The 24,784-nt window shown below is 42.5% G+C and overlaps 1 protein-coding gene across 2 annotated transcripts in view; it reads left to right on the forward strand.

Moving 5' to 3' along the window:
- LOC308091814 (E3 ubiquitin-protein ligase TRIM21) overlaps window positions 1-24,784 on the forward strand; it is a 31,434-nt gene that overhangs the window by 1,743 nt on the left and 4,907 nt on the right. Inside the window, exons 2-11 of one of the 2 annotated variants that reach the window (XM_080437541.1) lie at window positions 2,442-2,649; window positions 5,323-5,546; window positions 10,334-10,607; window positions 12,229-12,505; window positions 14,133-14,228; window positions 16,558-16,806; window positions 17,702-17,724; window positions 18,884-19,035; window positions 20,172-20,386; window positions 21,259-21,360. In XM_080437541.1, the coding sequence (XP_080293667.1) occupies window positions 2,442-2,649; window positions 5,323-5,546; window positions 10,334-10,607; window positions 12,229-12,505; window positions 14,133-14,228; window positions 16,558-16,806; window positions 17,702-17,724; window positions 18,884-19,035; window positions 20,172-20,386; window positions 21,259-21,360 (1,820 nt within the window). The remainder of the gene's footprint in view (window positions 1-2,441; window positions 2,650-5,322; window positions 5,547-10,333; window positions 10,608-12,228; window positions 12,506-14,132; window positions 14,229-16,557; window positions 16,807-17,701; window positions 17,725-18,883; window positions 19,036-20,171; window positions 20,387-21,258; window positions 21,361-24,784) is intronic. The other variant, XM_080437542.1, reaches the window with a different exon arrangement.

Raw genomic sequence — 24,784 nt, forward strand, 5'->3', positions numbered from 1 at the left:
AGAAACTAAGTAAAAGTCAGACTCGAGTTTATCGTGGTTTAATAACAATCACATGTTACAGGACTCATTATGTTGCATGAATGGAGCTGTATAATAATGGAGGGTCTAGCATTGATAGCATCTATAGGCTAGCTCTGGTGCTCTTCTCTCTGCTAGCTCTGCTCCATGGCGTTTAGGAGGAGTTCTCCTACTGTAACTGTAGCCTGCGTGTGTTCTCCTCATTTCAACAATGTCTACACTTCAGTAAAACCATTTAAATATATAATATCATTATGTTCTCTCCAGTCTGCTGAGCTCACACACAAACGCTCTGTTGAGCGGATCTGTCGGTAGATGGCGCACCGGAGTCACTCAAACAATATTTTCTCCGTCCGCTGGAATGTTATATTTTCTGGCAAATAAATGATTTTACTCAAAATATTTGTTTCTGAGAGTCTCCCCATCGTGTAGAGCAGGCTTTAAAAATCACCTCACTTTGTTTATGTGGGTACCGAAATTATAATGTTTATTTATTTTCACGACAGTGTAGATTTACAGTCTATCTCTATGGGAAATACGCAGTTCATTATGTTGTGGTGCTACGGTGTCGGTGCTTCTTAAAATAGCAAATCTACAAGCTCTCAACGTGTCACGGACGTGACGCGTTGTGAGCTTGTAGATCTGCTATTTTGGAACCGTCGTGAGTCGTCACTTGTGTCGTTATTAAAGCAGTTAGACTGGGATCCATTCACTTTGCAGTGTACATATCCGGTCTAGAGCCGGATACGGAAATGGTCTCCGTGTTTGCATGTGCGTATATGGTGAAAATGACCGGATGTTGTAGGCGGGCTTTAAACCGGATGTGAACAATGACAAGCCAATAGAAACCTCCATGCTTTCCACAGTAGACCGAGTCCCCCTACATTTTTAATTCATAGCTACAGGTTGTATTTTATTGGTACATGAGAGTAATAAAACGTCTTATTTATTTATTTGCTTCCTTCAGACAATGTAGAGGCATAGGTAATAATGATAATTATTATTATTATTGAAAGAGAAAGACAGAAAAAAGAGCCAAAAAAATGTTTTATACTACTAGGATAATAAAAATAGATCAGCATATATTATGTACAATGTAGGTATAAGCTTGAATATTATATACAGCATCAGTAACATAAAAAATGCCCCAAAATTCTAGACCACTGGATAAAATTCAGTCCATTAATAGGCTATCCTGCATATATCTTCTGTCGGGCATATATCAGCTATGTCCAACATATTAACCTTTCAGGAAAAAAATAATAATAATAACATAATGCATCAAAGTTAGTATGGTGACTTTATATACATTGTCAGGTACATTGTCACTTTACTCAAATCCAGCCCAAGTGGAGTTAGGAGGTTTTTGATCATTAATGTGGAGTGACTTCATCATTCAGGGGACAAACCACCTAACTCCACAATCTCCTAACTCCACATCATGGGGAATTGAAGCTACTGTAATAGAAATGGCAGGCTTTCTATTCCTCGGAAAGTTAGCATGATATAATAGAAGCCATTGTTCTTGCATAAATAAAGAAATAAATAAGACATTTGAAATGAAATGACCATAGGCTGTCACAATTATGACATTTTGCTTATTTATCTTATACTTAAAAAAAGATTAAATGTGGAATTAGACAATCTACAAGCTCAACACACGTCACATCAAATAAAGGCATGGGTTTCCAAGGCTACATCGCGACAGGTTTTGAGCTTGTAAATCTGCTATTTTCACTACCATTTTAGATTTTCTTTTCAACATGGAAATGATTATGACAATTATGCAAATAGATAATTATGCAAAAAGATATCTAAAATAATTGTGATTATGTAATAATTGTGACCGGCCTACAGATGATGTCACTGGTAGGCAGGTTTCAGAATTGTCCACAGCCCTCCTCTGAGACACAGGTGGTACCATATTATAATGGGCATTACTGAGGACCAATTATATGAAGATGAAGTCGTACTAAAAGTACATTTTTGAGTATCTGTACTTAACTTGAGTATATGTATTTTTGGAGACTTATGGCTTTAAATCCACTACATTTCCAAGGACAAATATTGTACTTTTGTGTCCACTAGGACTGGAAGTACATACTGTAATGAGGTAACCACTTAAGCCATATCTCAAATACAGTGAAAAAAGCATATCTACAAGCTCACAACACGCTGTGATGTGACAGCTTGTAGATCTGCCATTTTCACTGACTATTATTGCTATTTTGTATACTTGAATACATAAGTATTTTTAAAAGCCAGAACTTTAACTGAAGTACAAGTCTGACTGAGCGACTTTCAGTTGTAGTGGAGTAATATTTGACCAGGAGTATCTATACTTTGACTCGAGTACTGGGGTTGAGTACTTTGTCCACCGTTGACAATTGCCCAAACCAAACAGAAGTGTTTTAACCTATCAGGATGGAGTATGGGAACAACCTCCCTCCTTGGGAAGAGGAAGTCCAGTTCGGCTGTTCCGGAGCGACCTCCCGACCCCAAGCGCCCCGCCCCCGGCGAGCCAATCACATCACCCGCCGCCGGAGAGGCTCCTCCCACTCCCACCACCCCTACACCTGACCCACCAAGCAGCCAATCAGCTCCCAGTGCCACCACGACCACACCTGTGAGGTGAGAATCCACCTCACCACCTAGCACTCACCTCTTCACACTCCACCTCACCCCCTAGCACTCACCTCTTCAGACTCCACCTCACCCCCTAGCACTCACCTCTTCACACTCCACCTCACCCCCTAGCACTCACCTCTTCACACTCCACCTCACCCCCTAGCACTCACCTCTTCACACTCCACCTCACCCCCTAGCACTCACCTCTTCACACTCCACCTCACCCCCTAGCACTCACCTCTTCACACTCCACCTCACCCCCTAGCACTCACCTCTTCAGACTCCACCTCACCCCCTAGCACTCACCTCTTCACACTCCACCTCACCCCCTAGCACTCACCTCTTCACACTCCACCTCACCCCCTAGCACTCACCTCTTCAGACTCCACCTCACCCTCTAGCACTCACCTCTTCACACTCCACCTCATCCCCTAGCACTCACCCGTTCAGACTCCACCTCACCCCCTAGCACTCACCCCTTCACACTCCACCCCACCCCCTAGCACTCACCCGTTCAGACTCCACCTCACCCCCTAGCACTCACCTCTTCGCACTCCACCTCACACCTTAGCACTCACCTCTTCAGACTCCACCTCACACCCTAGCACTCACCCGTTAAGACTCCACCACACCCCCTAGCACTCACCTCTTCGCACTCCACCTCACACCTTAGCACTCACCTCTTCAGACTCCACCTCACACCCTAGCACTTGACTCTCCTTGTTCATTGCTTACCTGGTATCCTATAGTTTCAAATGTACAGTATATCATTTACAGTAGATAGCATGTTGTTTTTAGACAGATGCTACTGTAGGTTTATGTTTACCTGGTTGTTTATTGACTAGAGTTCATGTTTACTCTGCTTATAGGCTCTATGCACAGCAACCATATTGTAAAGACCTTCACAGGTGTTACCAATGATACTAATGAAGGTTCTGTTCCATTTTGGTCAAGCAGAGTCAGAGGTGCTGATATTGTTCATGTTGGCTCACTGGAAACACTCTACTGCACTAGTGGGTCTCAAAGTGTGGTCCAGGGACCCTCATGGTTCCTTGAGGGGGGTTCCAAATGGCTCCTTACGGGAGTGTAACTCGGTGTACAAATGGAACCAAATGGACCCTTAAGGCACGCACACACTGTAGGATATTTGGTCAGATTATGCTGTCGGGGACAGCATAATCAGATTATGCTGTTTTGGGTCTCGCCGACAAAACCGGCGAGCTGACGCAGATCGGGCTGTGATTGGCGAGGTTTTGGTCGCTGTGTGTGAAAGGCTCTGCGAGACGATTCGGCCACGATAATTACGCTCGGCGATGGCTTCCCGACCGTTTCTAGATATCTAGCAGGTTTGATATTCGGCTCTGTCGCCGACTGGACATCAGACAGTATCATACAATATGAAAGGAGCTGAGAGCACTCTGCAAGGAGAACCGCCCACAGCCAATGAGAGCACATTACAGTCACCGTGGCTATAGGGGAGGGTCGCTGGATCTGACCACAACAAACAGTCCCTACCGCAATATTAGTATATTACCGTCCATTAAGTTAAACATTATACAAAATGAGAGAGTGAGCGAGCGTGCTCGAGGCTGGGCTGTTTGTTTAAGAGGAATTGCACAGAGAGAGAGAGAGAGAGAGACTATGCGAGTGTCTGTGTAGACAGGCTTGCCAGATTTTGCGAGAAAAATAAGCAAACAGAAACAGGTTTGTGAAAACAAGCCCAACAAAAGCGACTATGAGCACTTTAAACCTATATATACAAATACATTGGATATTTAAAAATAGCCGATCTACAAGCTCACGTTGTAGATAGGCTATTTTAGAGAGAGAGGCTATTTTAGAGAGAGAGAGAGAGCGAGAGATCGATCGATCGATCACGGGAGACGTCTGTTAAAATGAATTGGAATAAAAACAAATGTATGTATTGGGTCTGACTCTGGATAGCATCCTAGTGAACTATCCTACAGTGTGTAATCCCTGGTCGGGATCAATCTATAGGGTGAAAACCACAACGATATATGACAGCCGATTTCAAGAAATAAACTCCTGCAATGTGTAATGCTTATCGATCAGATGACTCCCCGACCACTTTAAAAGTCCTACAGTGTGTACCTGCCCTTACCCACACCTCCCGGGTTAGACTCCTACTTAAGACATTACCTTTTCCAACAACCGCGGACTACTTTTTTATACGCCAATAAAGTATAGTTTTGGACCGTGAAGGAGGGGCACAGTCTCAAGCAAACTTGAGCCACGAGAAGCACCACGAGCGCGTTGCTGTGCTTGAGCTCGCTTGAGCCTACTCAGTGTCGTTGTAAGGTTCGCTTGAGTTCGCTTGAGCCTACTCAGCCCCGTCCGAATTATGTACCGATAGGCACAGAATCGTAAATTATCGCCCCCCTAGGCAATGCCAGCGCCGAGCATTATTTTCCACCACGGAGTACTGTCCTCCTGGCCCCGCCCCCCGCTACTGCGAAGCGATAGGAAAACGCCACTCGCCGGCCAAATAGAACAGAGCCTTCATTTGTATCATTGGTAACAGCTGTGAAGGAAGTAAGGAAGAGGCCCAATTTCCTTCCAATATGGCTGCTTTGCATAGAGCCTATTCTGACCTCAAGTCGCTCTGAATAAGAGAGTCTCATAAATGCCCGCTTTGTAAATCGTTCCACCCAACAGCCAATCAGCTGCTGACGTTGACCCGTCCAAGACGGAGAGACAAGAAGAACCTATAGAGATCCATGATGAAGATGATGATGATGATGATGATGGGGGTGGTGATGGTGGGACCAGGTCTTCCTCTGACTCTGGCAGTGATGATGTAGAATTATTGAACAACGTTCCACACGACTCAGACACCGACCTGAAGGTCCAACCTCGTCCACAAGCTGCTGCGCTATCAGGTCTGTCTTTCTATGCTTTTTATTAATGTCCCTCAGTTTGATCTGTTTAACGATGACAAAAATGAATTAATCAATAGATAACTAATGTTACATATTGGCCAGGTCTGTGTTCAATACACAGCTGAGGAGTATCTGTGATCTTCTGCATCATGATGCCTGTTCTGATTTTACATGTTTTGATACGGTCATTTTAATCGTTTGATATTGTTAGATCATGTCGTGAGAAAGCGTAATTTTGAGTTGGTGGTGTAGTATTCTGAAATGAATGATGACACTTGCACGATCGGTATTCTATCACTCGTTTGTTGTTTGCAAGTCACATCACTGTTGGGTGAATTAACCTTGTGATACTGCCTGTCTGTCTGTCGGTCTGCTGCTTGGAACTGGGAGAGCTGGGGAGGGGGAGGGGCGGCTGTTAGACTGACGACTCTCGCAGCTCACCTCTCCGCTCTCCCCTATTGTTAATGCATACTAACAGTTGATTCATTAAGACCGGGAACACGTTTGTGTCATTTTTTGATTTCTTTCAGCTATCTTTTTAAATCGTGAAAATGTGTGCACATTTTTTAATATATATATTTTTAAAGCGAAATTTGTAACTCACATCTTTGCTTCTGGGGGATTCTACAAATGTACAAATTCTAAATCCTAACAGTTTAAAAAAAAAACGTATGTTGCTATAATATCAGTGGTTCTCAAACTTGATCATGTCAAGGACCACCGAAAATGATATGTATTTGGCCGTGGACCCCCCCCCCCCTCCCATCTCAAAATATTTTGTTCCTGGGAGTTCCAGGAGAAGTTAAAATGTTAAAGTGAAAAATGTTCCCTTAAAAGTATATATATTCAAAGATTTGCACACATTTTCACGATTTTTCAAAAAATAGCAGATCTACAAGCTCGTAGCACGGCACGGCACCCGTGCTACGAGCTTGTAGATCTGCTATTTTTGAATAGCCAAAGAAATCTTAAAATGACACAGATGCGTCCCCGGTCTTAATGGGTTAATGCAAATAAAGTCACACACACTACGAAATGCTACCAAATAAACCACCATCAGTGCTGCAGTTTAGAGGAAAGAAGGTGAGAAATGTGTTCTATCTTTTGTTATACTGCATGTAGTCTATATTAAAAATAAAGACTGCATGGCACATGATTGATCATTACGGTCAGTCATTGATTGAGCAACGATGTGACAACGCCTCGTAGAAGGTACGCCATGTTAAAAGTCAAGTGGAAACTGACTAGGCTACAAGAAAATGAGAAAGGCAAAAAGCCATCCGAGACTTTTGTGAAACCTTTGTGTGTGGTGATGATCCGTGGTGATCTTGCATAGAAGGGATTGGAATTCCTTGGTGTTAGCTATGCTGAGTGTTTTGCTTGGAGGCGGTCGGCGGGGCCACCGTGGCTCCACAACGCTGTCAATCACAGGACACCTGGCTTGATATTTTGAGGGCAACATATCAAGCCTCCTCCTATATCAAGCTAGCCTGGTAAACCCTCCCTCCGGAAATCTCATTTCCATTTAATTTCAGGAGTGAGTCTGGCATGATCGCCCATTCTGCAATATTGGCTGTGGGCTGGAGTTGGGCGGGAGTAATACCGTTGACTGACAACCCCTTCAGCCAATGATCGTTGTTCCCCTTCAGCCAATCAGCAGTTCATTTTTACCACCTCCAGGCTATGTGACGCAACGGGACTTTTGAGACGGCCATGCCCAAAATAGGTTGCCTTATTCGGATACATGCGTGTCACTGCCCGCCCCTGCCGGTTCTCTAAATTTTTATTTTTAAATAGGCTCTGTCATGATTAATTGACCACATATATGAAGTTAAACAACTCAATTCTATCCAAACGATATCTTAAAAGTAAATTCCGTGCCTCAAAAAAGAAGTTTGAGAGCATTTTAAAACCAAAAGTAAGAAGTGAAGACAACGCACAACAACAATGGCTGCCGTTCGTCTTTTGTCGGCTGCACTCAGGCTGCACTCGGTCCCATTCGGGCTCACTCGAACTCGCCACCTGATTGGCCAACTGTCGCTGTCAGTCACAGAACGATGAGCGACGACGCTGATAGGCTTGTTTTTTTGGTAATGCGCTAGAAACGCCCATACAAGCCTTCATGCCAGACTCACTCCTGAAATCAAATGGAAATGAGATTTCCGGAGGGAGGGTTTACCAGGCTAATATCAAGCCCCCTCAGAGAAAGCTTGACTAGGGCGCAAATTGGGTCAGATCCGGGCCTGGGTGTCTCTGTTTCTTCTTCATACGCTCTTTAAAGCAGTGGTTCTCAAACTTTTAAGGCCGCGGCCCCCCAAAATAATCATTTGAACTGGGGACCTCTCAAGATAATCACACGTCGCCTCAGTTGGGATTTTCCAGCTGGAGTAAAGACACCAAAGCAACAAAACGGTTTGTTCGTGTCGCCACGTTCGCACCGCGCCAAAGTGACATATTTGCATTGACTCTGCATGTAATGGTGTGGTGGGAACACACATTGACATGGTACAAATATGGTTCCATTTGTAAACTCTTAGAATTACAGAAGACCAATAATGGTCCATTTGGTTCCATGTGTACACTGTTGGGAGTTACAGACAGACCCGTAAGGGTCCATTTGGTTCCATGTGTACACTCTCAGAGTTACAGACCTGTAAGGGTCCATTTGGTTCCATGTGTACACTCTTACAGTACGTTTTAACAGCGGGCGACTCTCGGGCGATCGCCGGGCGACATCGTCCAAAAGATAAAGAAAATCCATCTTTCATCGCCCACTTCGCCCAATCGCCAGTAGTTGCCGGCTCTCATAGACATATAATGCACTTCCGGAAAATACTATCCTGATCGCCCGCTGTTAAAACGCACCGTCAGAGTTACAGACCTGTAAGGGTCTATTTGGTTCCATGTGTACACTCAAAGTTACAGACCCATAAGGGTCCATTTGGTTCCATGTGTGTACACTCTCAGAGTTACAGACCTGTAAGGGTCCATTTGGTTTCACGTATACACTCTCAGAGTCACAGATCTGTAAGGGTCCATTTGGTTCCATGTGTGTGTACATTCTCAGAGTTACAGACCTGTAAGGGTCCATTTGGTTTCACGTGTACACTCTCAGAGTTATAGACCTGTAAGGGTCCATTTGTTTCCATTTGTACACTCTCAGAGTTACAGGCCCGTAAGGGTCCATTTGAACCCCTGGTGGTCCCCGGACCTCACCTTGGGAACCAGTGGATTCAAGTTGTCAGTCATTAGGTTTCCATAGAGGCCAACAAACACTGCTGCTCTGCTGCCACCATGTGGCTGCTAAAGTCAAATGCTGCATAAATAGTCTTTTATTTCAAGATGAAGGATTTTAAATGGTAAAACAAGTAACTTCAACTTTACTGACACATCACAGGTTTATTTCTCATCCAAACATCATTTGTAGTTTTCAGGAAAGGGAAGAAGAATAGAGATGGAAAGATAAAACAAGAAAAAGAGGTCAGATAATTAAATAATACTGATATGAACGCGCTCAGTGAAATTGAAATATACAACACATCAGGTCAGATGTCCCCCTCCGAAAAAGGCGGTGGTATGAGGCAGTTAAAAAAGCAGATAAATAATATGAACAGACATATTTTATTATAGTATTAACCTCATGTATACAGTGGTCAGTTGTGGAAAGTAACTAAGTACATGTACTTAAGTACAATTGTGAGGTATTTTTAGGTCTACAACTGGGGTATTTACAATTTTCAATACCTTTACTTCTACTCCATTACACCTCAGAGGCAAATATAGTACTTTTACTTTTACTTACTTTTAAATATTATTATAAAACATACATTAAAGACTTCAGCCCTATATAGACTTAGCCTATTTGAAAATAGCCGATCTACAAGCTCACAACCTTGTGAGCTTGTAGATCTGCTATTTTCAAATGATTTTGAAAACATGAATGGAAGATTTCTACATAATGAGTACTTTTACTTTTGGTATTTAAGTACATTTTGATACCAATGCTTTTGTTCTTTTACTCAAGTAAATTTTGAATACCAGACTTGTACTTGTAAAAGAGTATTTCTGTATTGTAGTATTGATACTTTTACTTAAGTGAGTACTTCTTCCACCACTGACAGTGGTGCTCAGTTAAATTGTCTCTGTCTACTTGTGCGATTCTGTTTGGGCCCCGGGTTTGGATAACTTGTGAAAATAGCAGGTCTAAAAGCTGACAATGCTTGGTGAGCTTGTATGACCCTTTTTTGAAATGAAATTATTGTGAAAAATGTTTGAATTTGTTTTTAATTCTTTAGAATTTTGGGAAACAGGTCTAGGACAGTGGTTCTCAACCTTTTCAGGCTGTGACCCCCGAAAAATAATCATATTTGAACTGGGGACCCCCCACCCTGACAAGCACTTGGAATGTAGGAGTTGAGGCATTACATTTAGTTGACTCGGTTCCACAGATAAATATTGTGAAAATAGCCTAGCGTTGCGAGGCGTTGTGAGCTTGTAGATCGGCCATCTTCACAATTTTTGTCTCTTTCTTATATTATTTGACAATTTGGCCCATGTTTGACCAGTTTTTATAGTAGTTTGTTGATTTCTTTTGATGCAGTAATGGTGTTTTTTCTTCATTTCTTTTGGTATTATAAAGGTCTTGAAAGTCCTTAAATTGTCACTCCACTGTCATCTGGGGGCCCCCCCAAAATCATGTGGGGACACCCCTGGGGGTCCCGACTCACAGGTTGAGAACCGCTGGTCTAGGACTTCTAACCCAACATGTCTGTTATGTTTGCCTGCAGGTGACTCTAACGAGGTGGACATGTGTGACGCGCCCTCTCCCACACCCTCCACTAGAGGAGCCCCAGGAATGTCTCTCCCTCCGTCCCCAAGCCGGTCCACCCACCATCCTCCTGGAAAAGACCAGCCTTCTTCTTCTCCTCTTCTTCGTCTCAGCTTGTCTCCTGGCCTGCTCGCCAAACGTCCTACGGCCACGCCCCCCTCTTCGTCCCCTCGCCGCATCACCCTGGCCCCCAGGGGCCCCGAGGTGACCGTGATGTGCCACTACTGTCCCAGGTTAGAAATGCTGTCGATTGTTCCTTTTTTATTAATTTTTTATTACATTTCAACTTTGTGTTTTCCATCATTTCAGTTTAGATTTAATACATTTTATTTACATTTTTATTACATTAGTTTTTTATTTAGTGAAATGGCTTAGTTTAGTTTTTTGTTTTGTTTTCTTTCTTTTTTTTTCTCGTTTATTTATTCAGGGAAGCCCATTGAGAGCAAGCTCTCTTTTTCAAGGACTCCCTGATAACAGCATATAAAACATAAAATACATACATAATGATAAACAATAACAAACATTTGAATCGTATTACAATCATCACAGATGCAAATAAATATAGTGTTACATGAAACAGGTGCAGACTATGTAATGTGTCCTCAAGAAGCACCCTGAATGTCTCTATTGAGACCAATCGCTCCAGTTTCAGAGAGTCCTGAAGTTTGTTCCATTTGTGTGGAGCATAATTAATGAAAGCTGTCTTTCCTTGTTCACTGCTCTTACGTGGACTGGTATATCTAGTGTTCATCCAATCAAGAGGAATTAATCAGCGCTGACGCCGCAAAAACGTCAACAAAGAAGTGAATGTAGTCTTGTGTAGCCTGGGATCAACTCCTTTTTTGTTTTTCTGATCCAGTCTAGAGCGGATAAAACCCGCGGCCAAAACCATGGCGGAAACCAAGAGCACCGGTGCACCTCCAGAATGATTCCCCTTGTTTAAAATGTGTTTAGTTTGATATATTATCGTTTTGTTTTGGTGTAATAATCGTTTGGTATATCCATATTTTATTCTAACTCATAACGCCACTAGCGAGACTAAACTAATTGATTCGCATTATGTGCGGGAACAAAAAACTATGCGACGCCAACCGGAACCCACTTCCACTTTTCTTTTTTTCTAAACCTGATCACACGGCTCAGTTTTAGAATGAAAACCAGGCTTTCCTCCAAGTGGAAAGCCTGCTGACACGAGGTTAAGGCTTGTGCATATTCCCAACCAATCAGACAATATTTTATGAAGGCGTATGCAACGCGTCAGAGGCGTCATTCCAAAGCCTATACCGCTTGTGCTATAACCACGGCCCGCTTCTTTGATGCGCGTGGAACTGCCTGCGACGGAGGCGCGCCATCTGCAACCTTCTATCAGAATATAGACCTTAGGTCTGACCTTGATTATTCGAATAGTCGACTATCAGTTGAGGGCAGTCTGAGTCAACTGCAATCTCTTAGTTGAATTATGAAAAAAAAAAGTTTTTCAATAAAAAAAAAAATTCAACTGAGAGATTGGCCTATATTTGTAATATTAATTAACTAATAGTTTGCCAAAAATAGGATATACATCAAGTATTGTGAGAAACCAAGCAAGTATATGTTAAATTAGAAATTAAGCACCCCTACAGCCCAAATGGAATCTTCCTCTACTGCATAACATCTTTTTTTGCATGATTGAACTGCCAATCTGTCGAATCATGCCAAAAAAAAAAAAAATCAAAAGAAAATCTCAATCAGATTCGACTATAGAAATCCTTAGTCGGGGACAGGCCTAATAGATCTATTTAACACGTATTTTAACAAAAACAAATGATTCACCCTACCTTTTTTTTTAAATGAGTATACATATGAATTAACCAGTTCCAGACAGCAGTGTGCGGTGAAGACCTGCCTGGTGTGCGGCGCCTCCATGTGCACGGAGCACTTGCGCCCCCACCTGGACAGTCCGGTGTTCCAGAGCCACACGCTGGTCCCTCCCATGGAGGACATCGCCCCCTGGAGGTGCCAGGAGCACCAGGAGATGAACCGCATCTACTGCCGGCAGTGTGCCGTGTGCGTGTGCACCGTGTGCACCGTGATCGGAACGCACCGGGAACACGCCTGCATCAGCATCCGAGAGGCCGAGAGAGAGCTCAGGGTGAGATACCTGCCACTGGTTCCCAAACTGGGGGGGTCCCCAAAATGTTTTGGGGGGGGGTCCCCACATGATTAGCTTAATGTGCAACATTGTTTTCTCACTCAACAGTAAACACACCAACATACAGTATAAGTGTATACAGGGTATCTGCACATTTCTAAATTTTCTATTTAATGACTTTTAAGACCTTTTTAACACCAATGTGTCAAGTATTACGTAAGAAAGAGGCAAACATTGTGAAAATAGCCGATCTACAAGCTCACAACGCCTTGCAGTGCGAGGCGTTGTGAGCTTGTAGATCGGGTATTTTCACAATATTTATTTGTGGAACCGAGTCAATCTAAATGTAATGCCTACAATTCCAAGTGTTTGTCAGGGTGGGGGGGTCCCCAGTTCAAATATGATTATTTTGGGGGGTCGCGGCCTGAAAGGTTTGGGAACCCTTGAAATACCATACAATACGATGACAGGAATTTAAAAAATCCACAAAAGGTAGCACATCCCACATTTTGAATCAATGGAGGACAAAGTAGCCTACTCACATTTCCACTTTTTTTTTATGGGCACACACCAATAAACAAACACTTGATGCGTTTCGCTAAGAGCCTTCATCAGAGCAAGGCTCTTAGTCGTAACGCGTAATCGGTCGTTTATTGGTATGTGTCAATACAAAAAGTGGAAATGTGAGGTTTTGGTTGTGTAGTTATCTTGTCATGATGTAACTCCAGATACAGTATTACTGATCATTGTTCCAAAAATATCCTCCTCATTGACTTACATTTTCAGGTGAAACAGCTCTCTCTAAGTCACTCTTTTAGCACTGTATTAAACACAAACAATGCTTATTTAGCCGATAGATAATATAAGTCTCCTAGGGAGCTTACTGGGGAAACAGAGAGTGAATTAAAGGAGTTGTTCAACCAAAACATTTCTTATTTCTTATTTTGTTTTTATCGCATTCCTAAGCCAATAATTTGATGACCTGCGGTCTCTCCGATAGGAGACACAAAGAGTCTCCTTTGTGTCTCCTACCGGATACATTAGCATCTTTATTATTATCATCAAATTATTGGCTCAGGAATGTGACAAAAACAAAACAAATCTCCATGAATTCAATGCTTCATGGGGTGTGTAATTGATAGAAAATAAGATTTTTGGGGGGTGAACTACTCCTTTTAAGGACATCATTTCCGGTTGGCGTACATTCAATTCATTTGAGTGATGCGTGTCAGTCAATAATAATGTGGGAACACAACCTGACAGAAAGGGTCATATTAGTCTAAGAGAGGACTGAACCTTTTTAACATTTAAAAAAAATATTTAGCATTTTCTTTTTAGCTACACTGGTTTTACCTCAAGGCTTTATGCCCACATGTTATTAATGTTTTGTTTTCTGCTTTCTTAGATCTTTTTGTGGTTTTTATGCAAATGTTTATTGTAGCCCTTTGAGATTTGTTCAAATGTAAAGTGCATTATAAATAAAATTTATTATTATTATTAGTCTGACGTTATCTTCTGTGATGGGTGGTTGGGAAGAGTCCAGGTCTTTTCTCACATCCACTCTGGTAATATACATAATGATGTGTGTGTGTGTGTGTGTGTGTGTGTGTGTGGGTTATTACATCAGGAAACTTTGAAGGACGACATTAAACATCTTCAGGAGAATGAACAGACGCTGGTCAACAGAGTGACTCAACTCACACACAAGAAGCAACAGTACCAGGTACACAAACCAGCTGTATTTGTACATGTATTCATGTGTACTACGTGCAGACAGACAGTCACCCACCAACTACATAGTCATAATGTCACCAGTAGGGCTGTGTCACGACTATGACATTTTACTTGACGATTAATTGTCGTTCAATTAACTGCGATCAACGATTTAATTGTGTTTCTGTCGTTCCGACATTGGAGCATTATGAACAAAAATTACACTTCTGTTTGGATTTTAGCCAGGCTTTGTAACCTAAAGTTGCACAGGGCAGATATGACACGAAAAAACTAAACAAAAATACATTAATAGTGTAAATAGCCCAGCTTGGAATCCAGAAGAAAGCGCTCTTTCAGCGTTCGTTTTATTTTTTTCACTTCACTTCTCCGTCTGGCTATCATCCTTTTTGAAACGTCACCAATTACATAGGCAAGTAAGGAATTGACTTGAATTTTACATGGGAAGGCTCTGTCCCGCACCACAGACCAATCAGAAGCCGCGGCACCTGGGTGCCCGTCCCGACGGTCCCGCCCCGTGGTAATGTCAGCTTTACCAGGCTTCGAAACGAAGTGAGAAAAACAAATCCGCCGAACGGAGAAAATCAGTCTGGACTGTTTTAACTCTACACTAATTAAAACAAGCTGACAAACGCGTCACGATGTGACGTGATGGCTACCTTCGCCAAATGTTCACCACAGCGCAGGATCACTACGGTTCATGTGGTCTTGTGTCGGACCATTTCTAACTTCCAGTCAAATTCCAAACTTCCAAACATTCATATCCCACAAGGAAGGTAAACCATTTGCATGTGTGAAAAAAAGGTTTTAAAATAAAACACGAAAAATTGTCCGGAGTGCTCACACAAAAGCCTGAGTAAACGTCAAAATGACCCGAAACATGTTTTGAAAGTGAAATAGCCCTTTAACCCATTAAGACCTGGAACGCATCTGTGATTTTTTTTGATTTGAGCTAAAAAGCAGTATTTTACACTTTGGCTATTCAAAAATAGCAGATCTACAAGCTCATAGCGCGGCAGCTTGTAGATCTGCTATTTTTGACAAATCGTGAAAACTTGTGCAAACCTTTGAATATATATATTTAAAGCGAACATTTACAATTATCTCTAGCAAAGAAGAGATTACCTATTTGGGTTGTATCCTTGACAAATACCTGACAGGTGAAAGCATGGCTACAAAGGTGGTCAAAAGAGTTAACCAGAGAACCAAATTTATGGGCAGAGTTTCCTCTTTTGTCAACCCTCAGGCCCTCAGGACCCTCTCTGGGGCCCTGATTCAACCACTTTTTGACTATGCTTGCACCTCCTGGTACTCCAACACCTCAGTGTCACTGAAGACTAAGCTTCAAACCTCCCAAAACAAACTGATTCGGCTACTCCTCGGTTTGGGGCCCATGACCCACCTTTCTCCCACCCATTTTGCCAGCCTAGGCTGGCTCAGGGTGGAAGACAGGGTTAAACAACAAAAAATGGGACTGGACTTCAAAATTGTAAATGCAAATTTGCCCGATATGCCCCCTATTCCCGCATATCTGAGTAAATACCTCCAAAAGGTTAGCGACACCCACAGTCACAATACCAGAGGGAGCGTTAACAACAATTTGGTACCACCCACCCATAAAACAAACATGGGCAAATTCTCCTTCTACAGCACTGCCACCCAGGATTGGAATAGTCTAACTCCATCCCTCAAAACATGCAGTTCGCTGGGCTCATTTAAAAGAGCCTTAAAAAAGCACCTTTCAGGTGGCCAAAGGAGGAGGTAGTACCATTTTCCCGTTAGACAGCAGACCCCCCCCCCCTGTTCTTGTACATATCATTTTCCCCCTCTTTTTTATTTTTTTGTTGTACATAGTGATATCTTTTTTGCTGTTTTTTTTTTGTAATGATATTCGAACTGTGGTGCCACTATATATGTATATGAATTGAATACCAAGGCCCTCATTGGAAACAACTCCGCAAGGACTTTTATGAACGGACCTGTTAGACAAAGTATTTTAAATGTAACTGTGCTGTTTTACATTTTTTGCTAAATAAAATATTCAATCAATCAAACTCAAATCTTTGCTTCTGGGGGTCCCTGGAACAACACATTTTGAGATGGGGGTCCGCGGCCAAATACATATCATGATGTTGGGTCCTTGACATGAAAAAGTTTGAGCACCATTGATATAGAAACTATTTTTCATAATACTGTTGGGATTTAGAAAACATTTGTAGAATCGGCTTCAGGTATTAATGGGTTAACTATAATAACTCTCTGTTCTCTCTCTCGCTCGCTCGCTCTCTCGGTCTCACTCTCGCTCTCTCTCCTCTCTCCAGACCCTCTTACAGACGGCGCGCGCGGGCGTGTCCCAGCAGTACGTGGCGATGCGGGAGGCCCTGGAGCAGGAGGAGAGCACGGCGCTGCACTGCGTGGAGCGGGAGGAGAGGAGGTGCGTGGGAGGCGTGGAGGAGAAGCTGTGCGCCTTCCAGGGCGCCCTGGCCTCCATCCAGCAGGGGCTCCACTCCCTGGAGACCCTGGCCGACGCCAGAGGAGACCAGCGGCTGCAGGACCAGGCCTTCATCATGGTGAGATGATGATGTTGATGGGACATTATGTACCTCTTATCTCCATGTTCTAACTGTTTGTGATTTTTCGTAAATTAACGTCCCTACTTCATCATACTACAGCGTCACACAAAAGCATCAAAAATAGCAGATCTACAAGCTCTGCTATTTTTGCTATTTTTGAATTTGTATCCTGAAAAGTAACTGCTTTGGACACATGAGGTTTCCACCCGACAGAGACTATTATTTAGAGGTAGTCAGTCAGTCAGTTAGTTAGTAAGGCGTCACAATTTTTTATACGAATCGATGTCCAATTCAGTTGAATTTAAATTAAAAGCAGGATTCTCGTTATTTTGTTACTTTTTGAGAAACGAAGTGTTTTTTTCTTCACAATTCGAGGCTCATTCGCCTAAATGAATAATGATACAGCTGTCAGTGCTGGAGAAAAAGGACGTTTTAACCCTCTAGACTTTTAGTAAACTGGACCTGAGTTGGTTCTTTATTTAGATCACTTTTTTCTCCTTCTACATCAAATCTCTTGGCCAAAAATTACCGATCTACAAGCTCACATCGGGAGCTTGTTGATCTGCTATATTTGGCCCCCCAGAATAAGAGTTTAGGGGGTTAAACATCGAAAATCGAATCGTGACCTTGAAATCTAAAATCTAATTGTGGATTAGGCAAATCGTGACACCTATTAGTTAATTAGTTAGTCAGTTAGTTTTAGTTACTTTTATTGTACTTCCAGTACATTAAGTCAAATTTGACAGAGCAACTTTCATGTGTGGTGGAGTAATATTTGACCAGGAATATTTATACTTGGACTGAAGTACTGGAGTTGAGTACTTTGTCCACTATAGACGTAGCTGTTTCTGCTACAAACATCTTCTTCTCTTGTTCTTCTGTCTCATCACAGGAATACAGCAAGGTGGCCCAAATGTAAGTCACTTCTATTTTCAATTCAATTTTTTATAGTTCCAAATCACAACAGCTTATTGATTAATTGATTGAATATGTCCTGGCAAATTTAAAAGTACAACCGCATACGATACAAAAAGAGCCACATGAATTATCACATATAAAGCCAATGGCTTTGTTTCCACTTTAACCCGAGAGTTAATCCTCGATCTGCCGGGTCAACTGTCACAGATTATGTTTCTGTAATAATAATACTAGCTTTACTGCTGTCATATTCCTTAAATTTAACTAGTTTAGAATTGTGTTTGTGTTTGTGTGACGAGCGGGCCGACCCGTAGCCCGCAGGTCCCGCGGGTTGAACCGCGGGGGACGGACGGGTTATAGCTTACGATGCAATTATCGCAGGGCGGGTGAAGCGGGCCAACCCACGGAAGAAAAAAACCCCACCAAAACACACCTTTTCTCTCTCGCGCGCGTGCTCGCTCTCTCTCTCTCTCCCCCCCCCCCTCTCTCTCTCTCCCTCCCTCTGTCCCCCCCCCCTCTCTCTCTCTCTCCCTCCCTCTGTCCCCCTCTCTCTCTCTGGAAAGCAATTGATTATTATTTTATTATATTTAATTTTTTTGGCGGGTGTTGCGGGACGGGCTGGGTCGTTGATTTATATTCATTTTTGCGGGACGGGTTGGGGCGGGTTGGGCTCCCGTGCGGGGCGGGTTATGAAAAAACCTGACCCGCGCATCACGTGTGTGTGTGTGTGTGTGTGTGTGTGTGTTCAGTGACATGGTGGTGTCGTGGAATTCTGGATCAATCAGCAATCAATAAGGCACATAGGAGTCGAGACAATATTCTAGGTGGAGGTGGTTATGCTTTATGTACATGATATCATGGTCAGAAGTACATTAACACTCATGTCAGTGGTACGGTAGTTCTGCCTCCAGCACAGGGCAGAGATCATAGTTATACTGTTGCTGCCTGAAGGACAAACTGAACCATAACAAGATAGGCTGTACCAAAACAATAGTTATTAGGCCTAGTGGAGACATCTAGGCTCTTACAAGCTGACAAATATCATAATGTATTGTATAAGTATTATAAGGGATGGTATAATATAAAGGTTAGATATAAGCAGCCATATAACTTCTTCCTCAGTGGACAGTGTCTCAGTGTGTTTATGTCTCTCCAGACTCAGTGACACGGTGGACAGTGGGGTGGACAGTGTCTCTCAGGCTCCAGAGATGGACACAGCTCGTCTCTCCTGCCTGCAGAAATGGACCGAGAAGAGACTGGACAACGTGGTCATTTCTCTGCCCGACAGAGACCCCTACAGGCTGCTGTGTGAGTAGCATCTATCTCTGTTTAATAATGACAATCATCATATTAAAGTGTTGTCGCATAATAAAATGGGACAACGCTCCACACGTCCCAGACTCTTCTCCCTACTGGCTCCCAAATTGTGGAATGAACTCCCCATTGAACGGCAGACTCACTCCCAATCTTCTGCCATAATCTGACGACTCACCTCTTCAGACACTACCGTAGCTCATAGCACTTGCCCGCCTTGACGACTATATGCTGTCTTATGCAAAGGTTAAAATGTAATTTAGATAGCATGTAATGTAGACAGATGCCAGGTTCATTTGTTGACCTGGCATCCTATAGTGTGTATAGTTTTAATGTACAGATTATTGATTTTTTTATATTATACTGTTTAGACTGATGATAGGTTCTTGGTTTACCTATGATCATAGATTACTATTTCTATGCATTTGATATATTACCTCGGGTTTTCCTTGCTTCCTGTAAATCGCTCTGGATTAAGAGCGTCTGCTAAATGCCTAATAATAATAATAATAATAATAATAATAATAATAATAATGTTTTTAGATCGGCTATTTCCACTATTAATGTTTTTTTTTAAAGTATAAAGTAATTAAATATGTATGTTTTTTGTCATATCTGCCCTGTTAATCTTTTGTTTACGAAGCCTAAAAGCCAAACAGAAAAGATGTTTTTATTCATCATGTTCCAACGACAATTAAAACGTTAATCGCAATTATTTAACCCCCTGGCGTCTCACATTTTGTTTTATAATGCAATTTGAATGGGTCATGGGTGTCGTGGCCGACATGGAAGGATTAAGTGACAATTAATCGTCAAGTAAAATGTCATAATCGTGACACAGCCCTAAGCCCTAGAGCAGTGTATATCAACCCTGGCAAACGTCCCAATTTTGGGCCGGGGCTACTGCTGAGGTGTGCCGCGCCGTTTGAAGGAGGTTTGAAAAAAAATCATTCTGAAAAAACACATTTTTTAACAATAGAAATAATCAGGCATGCAAACAGCCCCGAGGTGAAAAGGGTGACAACATGCTGTTTTTTTTTCGGGTCAGGTGTCACACTCTACATCTCTATTCTGTCCTATCTATTGATTTCCATCGTGTGTGTGTATGTGTGTGTGTGTGTGTCCTCCAGATGGGACGGTTCCTGTCCTAGACGTGGAAACGGCTCACCCCAAACTGCTGCTGTCAGCAGACAGCAGGACGGTGACGTACACTGAGCTCCAGCAGGCCTATCCGGAGCAGGGGTCTAGATTCAGCTCCTTCCCCCAGATCCTGGCCTCCTCGCCGGTGACGGGAGGCCGCTGCTACTGGGAGGTGCGGGTGTCTTCAGACGAGGGCCGCTGGAAGGTAGGGCTGTGGTGAAAAGTAACTATTTACTTAAAGTACTGTACTTAAAGGAGAATTTTTGACTAAAGTTTTCTTACCTTTTCTATGACGTTATGATATCTTAGGATGAATGGTACAGTAGACATTTTTCATAACTCCACCCCTGAGCCGCCACAGCTTAAAAGGTGCGTGGATAGGCCTTAGGTTAGATCACATATTTTAATACCTTTTTTTTCTTTTTTTTTTGGTGAGATCTGACGTTCATAGTGACAGAACACTGTCCAAAAAAAAAAAAACAGAAGTCTCGCTAGACGAGATTTCAATCTCGAGATTTCAATCTCGTCTAGCGAGACTTCTGTTTTTTTTTTTTTTTTTTTTTTTTTTGGTTGCATAGTGTTCTGTCACTATGAACGTCAGATCTCACAAAAAACAAACAAAAAAAAAGCTATTAAAATATGTGATCTAACCTAAGGCCTATCCGCACACCTTTTAAGCTGTGGCGGCTCAGGGGTGGAGTTATGAAATTTTTCTACTGTACCATTCATCCTAAGATATCATAACGTCATAGAAAAGGTAAGAAAACTTTAGTCCAAAATTCTCCTTTAAGTATAATTCCACTTGAGTATATCCATTTGTTTTATTTCTACTCCAATACAGCTCAGAGGCAAATATTGTACTTTTTACTCAACTACAGTTATTTGAAAAGTTCAGTATTATTATCACAAAACATACTTTAACTAATTGAGCCCTATTTTATACTTTGCCTATTCAAAGTTGTGAGCATGTAGATCTTCTATAGTATATTTTGATACTTTTGTACTGTTACTTGAGTAACATTTTGTGCAGGCCTTTTATACTTGTAAAAGAGTATTAAGTATGTGTTCCACCACTAGGTGGGGCTGTGTGAGGCTCAGATGGGACGCAAAGGTCAGAAGGACGGATGTCGTTTGGGTTTCAACGCGTTTTCCTGGTGCCTGAGCAGAGAGAGAGGCAAGGTGGGTGACACTATAATAATAATAATAATAATACGTTGTCGGTATGAGCCAGAACACCTGAGTCTATCTCCGTTACAACACGATTAATCTCTCAAGAACAGATCCATAGCTGCGCTTGGATCTGTCGGGAGCCGTGTTGACAACCCATGCACATTGGCTACAAGTGGGCGTGCCTTCAGATCAGGAAGTAGGCCACGCTTTACCCAATCAAATGTAGTGGGCGGGATTTACATGTGTGCGGCTCGCTTCCCACTGGAAACAAACCGAAACTCATTTAACAATAGCGTCCTCGGAGCCGACAAAACCACAGAAAGTTTGTAACGTTTTAACTTCTTCTTTCATCATAGAAACAAGGGAGCTTATAACCAAAACGATCCATGTTCTTTGGGAGAAATGGTGTTAGTGTTCCGTGGAGAAATATTGTTAGTGGGAATGAAAACATAGGTGCACCACCGGAAGTGGAAGGCTGAGGGCAGACCAAAACCCCGGTGTAACAATCACCCTTTTACTCTGAAGGGAAAATTATTAACTAAAAGGAAAATCAACAGGATCGGCAGGTGTTAACTTAATTACTTTATTTAAGCCACAAAAATAATAACTACCATAACAAAAATGGCGAATACATAATATACCTTGGGCTTTAAGCCAACTTCTGTCCCTAATAAACAAAATAAACACACAAATCAACAACCCAAATGTTCCTCTCACAAACCCCTCACATCACAGATTCACCCGTGAACAATCAACAAAGTTACAACTTCAGTTAATACTTCAGAGCGCTGCACGGACAGCCGCTTACTCGCATGACAGATGATAATAAACAATCCCTTTTTAACGTCCGAACGGCCACTTGTGTAACCGTGGTCTCGAGAATGTCTATTGAGTCTTTGTATCCAAACGAAACGTAAACGTCTTCTGCAATGACGGTCCAAATAATAACTAAAGTTCGGGCGGGGTACCCCTAATTTGTAATCCACAAAGAAAATGGACGCTTGGTTTTGCCTCACCAGCCGCGGCTCCTCCCGACTCCACCACCGACTGGCGTCTTGCTCCCAAACTCCACAGCGCTTCAATCCCATGGCACGGCAGCAACGGCAGGTCCGCTGGGCTCGAACGTTCTTTGTTGGTGGCTGCAGTTTACTATATTACGTTTGAACTGTAACTGTTAAACTCAGTAATACTCGCGCCTGAAGGAGATCTCCTCTCTCTCTCTCCTGTCGCCTCTGCTACACAGGTTTGTATGATCTGTCCTCTGCGCGTGCCACACCCTCTATTTGTCAAGTAGAGTGTGGTATCAATCACTCAATCACCCCCAGTAATCAGACCCATTACCCCTCACGTGAATAGGAAATGTTCATATTGCTTATAGTGTCCAACATGTTACATATCACTCGTATATAATGACATGCATAATGACATGCAAATCACACGTATAAAATAACACCCATAGATCAAGCAGATAAATATAATAAATATAATGTGTATTTGTCACACCGGTTTCCCGTGAGCATGGGTCCTCCGTACAGCTCAGCCCAGAGTCAAATGGAAATGTGAAAAACAGCAGAGGGCGCTGTTTTTCCTTTTTATTTGACGATTTGTTCCCAGATTGCAACACGATAGACCCCTGGGAGATGGAATGCTGAGGTGGAGCGCCACACCTACCATCAGCTCCCAGTACTTACCGCACAACTTGCCTCACCCAAGCCATGCTACTCATACGCTGAGTTGGCGGTGCCCGGGATCGAACCCATGATGAGGGCGAGTGCTCTACCGACTGAGCCACAAGGACACTAAATGATAATAATAAAAATATAGCAGATAGAGAGATAGCAGAGAGAGAGAGACGGAATAGATTAGAGAGAGAGAGAGAGAGAGAGACGGAATAGATTAGAGAGAGAGAGAGAGAGACACATGGAAACGGAATAGATTAGAGAGAGAGAGAGAGAGAGAGACATGGAAACGGAATAGATTAGAGAGAGAGAGAGAGACATGGAAACGGAATAGATTAGAGAGAGAGACATGGAAACGGAATAGATTAGAGAGAGAGAGACATGGAAACTGAATAGATCAGAGAGAGAGAGAGAGAGACATGGAAACGGAATAGATTAGAGAGAGAGAGAGAGACATGGAAACGGAATAGATTGAAGAGAGAGGGAGATGGAAGCAGAATGGATTGATTGGACATCTCAACCTATTGCCATTAACAAGAATCGAACCCTCAACCTTCGGATTGACAGGCTGCAACACTACCTATAGTGCTATAGCTTTGTCCAGGCTGAGGTTGTCTGTTGAAGATAAAAGTGAACCAGTGAAAGCAGCCGATCTACAAGCTCAGAAACACGTTGCTATCTGAAAAGTTTTCAGATTGTAGATCGGCTACTTTCAGAATAAAGTATGTCATACATTGCAAAAACATACCCTCTCAACTAAGCATTTCATGTTATCTTTACCGTTTGCACATGTATTCATTGACACAGTCATGTTTTTTGCAATTCAACTTAAATGAGTCTGCATCAAGTGAGGCTTGAACTGGCAACCTTGCGGTCTCTTAAGGGAGAAGCCATTGGACCAACAGACAAGACCTGTGAAAAAAGAGATCACACAGATGATACAGTTTCACGCAAATAGCTGAAAAATCCTGGGTTTAAGTGTTTTTCAAACTGCTCAAAATTGCGGACAATCTAAGGATGGAGCTTACTGGTCAATGTGATAGATGTGTTCCTCATGAGTCAAGGCACATGTGTAAGCAGGTTTAATGGCTGTCGGCCAAACGAGGCATGACTTTTGCCTGTTTAAAGTTTGCATTTTTAAAAAATCGCTATAGCGCCCCCCTTTGACCAATTGGAGTAAGATTGGTTTCAGTGATATTTGGAATGACCCTCAACATTACCGCAAAGTTTCAAAGAAATGTGAGTCTGCATGTATGTGTTAGGGGCAGATGAATAATTTTCATAAAACTGCAATAGGTAGAACCTATCTCCTCCTGGGATTTTTGAGTAATCTGCACGAAACTGTTTACACATGAACTTTGGACCTCTGCCGACATAACGATGGGAGCGGATTTTTTCTAAGTGAAAAAATTCAGAAGTTAGGAGCCAATGACTGTTTTTCATATAATTCAAAATGGTGGGAGATCTAAAGGTCAGAGGTCAAAAGTCAGAGAGTGAAAGTTGTTCAGCATGAGGAGACGCATATGTGTATCCAAGTTGGCTCTAGGTCAAACAGGGCATGAGTTGTACCTGTTCAAAGTTGGCATTTTCAATTGAGTGCTATAGCGCCACCTTTTGACGAAAGATTGTGAGAATTATTTCTTGGTCGTTCTTCATGACCATCTACCATATGGCCGAGTTTTGTAAAAAGCGACAGCACGGTTAAGCCAGAACTGCGAAAAGTGCCAGAAGTGACAGAAAGAGGGGAACATTAA

This window comes from Gymnoscopelus braueri (genome assembly GCF_963280865.1).
Source record: "Gymnoscopelus braueri genome assembly, chromosome: 9".
Taxonomy (NCBI): domain Eukaryota; kingdom Metazoa; phylum Chordata; class Actinopteri; order Myctophiformes; family Myctophidae; genus Gymnoscopelus; species Gymnoscopelus braueri.